Consider the following 5,008-nt stretch of genomic DNA (forward strand, 5'->3'; position numbering starts at 1 on the left):
ACTCATACAGCATCCTTACATATGGCAAAAGGAATTGATGCTTATACGTTATGATTATATGTGACGTCAATAATTAAAGTTACGTAGAAACTCCCCAGCTTATTGTAGTTTAATATTCATATTTATCAATTCTTTTTTTTTTTAGTATGTTAGAATGAAAATAGATATTCTTATTGGTTTGTGCATAGTACTAGAATGCACGGTTTATTGTTCAAGTCCTTAATAATTAAAGAACAATTAAACTACAAAAAAGCACATGAAGCTGATGAAGCTATATATATATATATTGATTGAAGCTATATATATATATATATATACTCACACACATATCACCACATCGATATGTCAGTGCAATTACGGCACAGCGCCTAGCAGAACAGTCATGAAAGCATAGCCACTGCTCATCCACCATCACAAAAATGATTTTTTTTTAATGCGTTTATTTAAGGTCGCCACCGGAAAGCCCATATGGGCGACCGTACACTCAAGTCGGGCCATCCTAGAGCGTCCCGCCAAGATTTTTTCGTCGATTTTTTTCCAGCTTTTATTGGTGGAGGAAGACCCCAGGTGCCCCTCCGGGCATTATTTCAGGCACGAGCGGGCACCCGGGTAGAACCACCGACCTTCCGTAAGCCAGCTGGATGGCTTCCTCACATGAAAGATTTCGACCCAAGTGAGGATCGAACCTACAGCGGTGAGGGACCAGTGATCTCAAGTCAGCGACCTTAACCACGCGGCCGCGGAGGCCCCTGGATTTAGAACAGCTTTATATACAGTCACAAACTGCACTACACATTGAAACATGCTCAACATTTTCATATATAGAGTTTGTTCTCTGTTATCATGTCTCACAAATCAACGATGACATTTTTATAGTCTTCTTCACTGATTGGGACCAGAGAACTATATATCTATTTCCGAAAGTTAACTGGATCCCGTAAGATCAAGTGGATCCGTAGATTAAAGTATATATAAAGGGAGATAATTTTATTCAAAATACAGTTATACTTTCCCCTGCGTGGGATCAGATAAAGATACAAGTGTGCAGATAAATTGTTATAGAATTGAGAGAATATATACACACATACCACCACATCGATATGCCAGTCCAATTACGGCACAGCGCCTAGCAGAACAGTCATGAAAGCATGGCTACTGCTCATCCATACCCAATGTTATCATGTTAGCAAACTCTTTATATGCTCATTGAATAAAACGATCAAAATGGTTGGAGATATTTTGTTCAAACTTGATTCATATTTATTCAGTAGATAGTACATGTATATACACAATAGAAGTCAGCGACACTTAACAGTGCGAGCACTTAACAGTTATTAGTCCGATTACAAAACATACTTGTAACCTTAAAAGTTTGCTCTTCAAAACAAATATAATTTTTTTAGAAATCACTCAAGGCACCGATATTCGAAATAAGAAAGTACCTCTTAGATATAAAGCAATAAAATAATTTCATCATACATGTATCTATTAAATGTCAAAAGCTATTATCAAATTTAAGTAAATATAATTAAGTAAGAAACTTTAAGTCAGTATTGTTAATAAGTTGTAATTATTTAGTAAGTATGTTTATAATATACTTTTAAAATGACAAATTCAAAAATATTGATGAAATAAAACACATATTATAGTTTTCTGAATTTTTCACTGGAAACACTTCTTTTTCACTGCAGTGAAACATATTTTCCTTATTTCCTCTGGTGTCTTGCTGGGCTAATTTCTTCTAAATTCAGTCTGACTCAATGCACACAGTGTAATGTTTAATGATAGAATAAAGTATGTAATAAACAGAAAATTCAAGTTTTTCAGTACATACAGGATCGGTTTTCATCTTCTTACATGTGTCTACTGCTATTCATGAAATATTTATTTTCATACTACTCGATAAACATAAATCTTGTATCGATATAAAAAGCTTGAATATCCTCTGTACATACAGTTTAAGTATTCTTGTTACCAACATTTAACAGCCCTTTCGTGGCGATATTTATTCAAATATTATACATTCAATGTTATTAACTAAATCATATGCAACATGATCACATATTACAAAACATATTACAAAGCATGACTAAAAGGTATATGGTTTTATATTGGTACATTTTTTACATAAATACTCAACACTCTACTAGCATAGAAGTTGCACTAAATAGATTTTGATCACTGTATGAGATACTATTTTCATTTTATCTTTCTTATTTATGTTTCAAAACTTAAAGTAAAATTGAAACTAAAAGTCCCTCAAAAAGTGTCCCTTCCGTTTATTAATAAGACGACAAAGTCATTGTTACTGCTTGTTTCGACGAATCATTTTAGCATGTACCAAAACAATATATTCAATGACAGTTATTAATAAGAAGAACCACACGTGTAAAGAACAACATTGGCATAGAAATTGCAATTTAAAAAATCTGCTTGAAAATATTTGTATTAAAGCAAATACTTATAGCTTGTTGTCTATACAGAGTCGTAAATATTTTACTATCAAATTCCACCAAGAAAATCAACAGATTTTGTTGTTACTTCATCAGTTGCTTTGTCAACAACTTTTACTTCAATCTCTGTACCTCCAAAAAGAAATGTTGTTCCAAATTCTCTTAATTTGCCTAATGACGTGTCGGGAATTGGAACGCTGAACGAACCAATTTTGCTGCAACCTTGATCAGTGACAAAAACAGGATTTGGGTTAGTAGAAATATATATCTGCTTATCAATTGCTGTTTGAGTGTCATAAATAGGTGATGAAAGTAGTTCTTCTTGCTCTTCACCAAGTTTAACAGACTGACCTATCTTAACATGAATCCTAAAATTATCAAAGCATCTCATCTCGCCGTTATCGTCAATTTCTGTGTGTAATTTCGGATGAGTGCAGTCATTCGTGGTCAGATGAGACATTTTTTCGCCGTAAGTAAATTTACAAACTCTCTCAGCAATAGTTGTCGGGTTGTGACCAAATATAACAGCTCCTTTTAAAACAGCTAACCCAGCCTCGTCTGGAATGATGATTTTCATGTCTGGAATGTGATCTTGAATATGTTCCTGCAGCATTGGAGACTCAGAAAACCCACCAACCATAACAATTGCCGAGCAATCTTTAACTTTTGGTTCTGCCAGAAGTGTTTGCACATGATTGAGTATACTCCGAAGTGGAATGTCGAAGAAACCTTTCATAACATCAGCTTCTATCCTAATTTTGTCTTTAAATAGGACTAATTTTTCTCTATACATTGAACTTGCAATACACTCTTCCATAGTTCTACCACTTGTTTCGTTTGCTTTTTCAACAAGTGTAATTGGAATCTTCAAAGTGATTTTTTCAGTCTTTCTTGGAGCTATATCTCTCTTTTTGGTTTCAAAATCTCGAAACAGGTCTATGTAATCTTCCTTGCAATCTTTTTTGAATTTTTCTACCCCTTTCTGACCTAGTGAAGGAAAAGAAATGACGATTTGTTTCGGTACAATATATTTTCATCATGCATTTTTGCTATATGCACTGAATTAACAATTGAGTATATTAAGAAATATGACCAATTATAACGTTGTTAATACAATGCCATTATATAAAGCCGAACATAAACTTTAAAATTCGAGGTATGTAACAATAAGGCCATTGTACCTTAATTGTACATATAGTTGGTATTTCAAATTATTAATTTTTTTTTATTGTTTACTTGTGCAGATCGCTACCGGCTTTATTAAGTTATTGCTTTGCAAAATCCAATTAGTAAAAATACAAGTTCCATATTCTGTAATAAAAATTGATTCGCACGCAATTTAGGCAATTATTTAATTAATAATAACCATGTGTTCCAACATAAATAAAGATATCCCCAGTACCCACCTATTATCTCTGACAGGAAGGCTTTGAAAGCTTCATCAACCTTAGTCCCACCCCATGCTCCACCACTTGCTTTGTGAAGTTCTTTAAGATTCCTGTTTCTCAATACTTCATGAACAGTGATGTCTATTGTCCCTCCTTTAATATTCAAAAAGAAAGAAAACATTTAAAACATAAAAAACAAGATCAACAAGGAAGGGCGGCATCAATGACCGCAGCTCCCAACATAGATCCACCGGCAGGGATCCAAGTTGGCCACCAAACAGGACAGGATAAACAGGCAAACAAGAGCCGGTTTGAACCGGGTGATGCTCCTCGAATAGGATCTGGACACAGAAAGGTAAATAACTTGTTGTTTCATAGTAATGTCCCGGACACATTCAAAGTGCAATAATTACCAAAATTGGCAAGGTAGAGTTACTGTTATTTGAGCAGCATGTTTACGGAATAAGATCTATCTACCGACTTAGTTTCTTGATGATAGTTTAACAGTTTGTCCCGGACAAAGTTCACATTGTAAAATTGAAAAAGGACAATAACTCAAATATAAGCAAGGTAGAGATGTGTGTCTGTTGCGCTGCAATTTTATTAAATACGATCTATCTATCTACAAAGTTTGATTTTAATATCTCTAATAGTTTCAGAGTTACGTCCCGGACAAAGTTCAAAGTGTAAAAATAATGGACAAAGGGCAGTTACTAGTACTCCAAAATCAGGAAAGGCAGACTTATGATTTATCGCACTACACTTCTACCCAATGAGATCCTTCTACCAACAAACTTTTTCCATTTATTCCATACTTCAAAAACATATACATTTACAGACAACATTTGTGACTAAATATAGAATATATCTATCTCATTTAAATCCATATTCATTAACAATACATTCACTAATTACATCTAAGAAGCAGACAAACTCCAAAGCAAAGCAAACAAACGAACAAAAAACTGAGCATGTTTCTATTTCAACAAATGATATGACGCAAATACGACAGAAACTCCACAAAGAAAAAATGTAAAAAAAATCTTTCAAAAAATAAAGAAAGAAAGAAAAAACACTAAAAATCTAACACGCTTAGAGTCAAAATTTCACACACACACACACACACACACACACAAACACACAAACACGCGCATATTATAGGTTTTT

At 33.8% G+C, this 5,008-nt stretch overlaps 1 protein-coding gene across 1 annotated transcript; it reads right to left on the reverse strand.

Moving 5' to 3' along the window:
- Positions 1 to 2,502: 2,502 nt before the first annotated feature.
- On the reverse strand, positions 2,503 to 4,022 carry LOC132719453 (heat shock 70 kDa protein 12A-like). Its single transcript, XM_060703224.1, has 2 exons — positions 3,860 to 4,022; positions 2,503 to 3,440 (listed from the first exon to the last, which is right to left on the reverse strand). Exons 1-2 carry the CDS (start codon positions 4,020 to 4,022, stop codon positions 2,503 to 2,505), a joined length of 1,101 nt encoding a protein of 366 aa, XP_060559207.1.
- Positions 4,023 to 5,008: the final 986 nt, after the last annotated feature.

This window comes from Ruditapes philippinarum, unplaced genomic scaffold (genome assembly GCF_026571515.1).
Source record: "Ruditapes philippinarum isolate M1 unplaced genomic scaffold, ASM2657151v2 ctg11033_1_1_1_1, whole genome shotgun sequence".
Taxonomy (NCBI): domain Eukaryota; kingdom Metazoa; phylum Mollusca; class Bivalvia; order Venerida; family Veneridae; genus Ruditapes; species Ruditapes philippinarum.

Bases quoted from the DNA above. Each gene is read 5' to 3' on its own strand.
- LOC132719453 (XM_060703224.1), bottom strand. From the start codon at position 4,022: ATGTTTTCTTTCTTTTTGAATATTAAAGGAGGGACAATAGACATCACT. The intron at 3,441-3,859 runs GTGGGTACTGGG...TTCCTTCACTAG, and splicing joins CTTCCTGTCAGAGATAATAG to GTCAGAAAGGGGTAGAAAAA.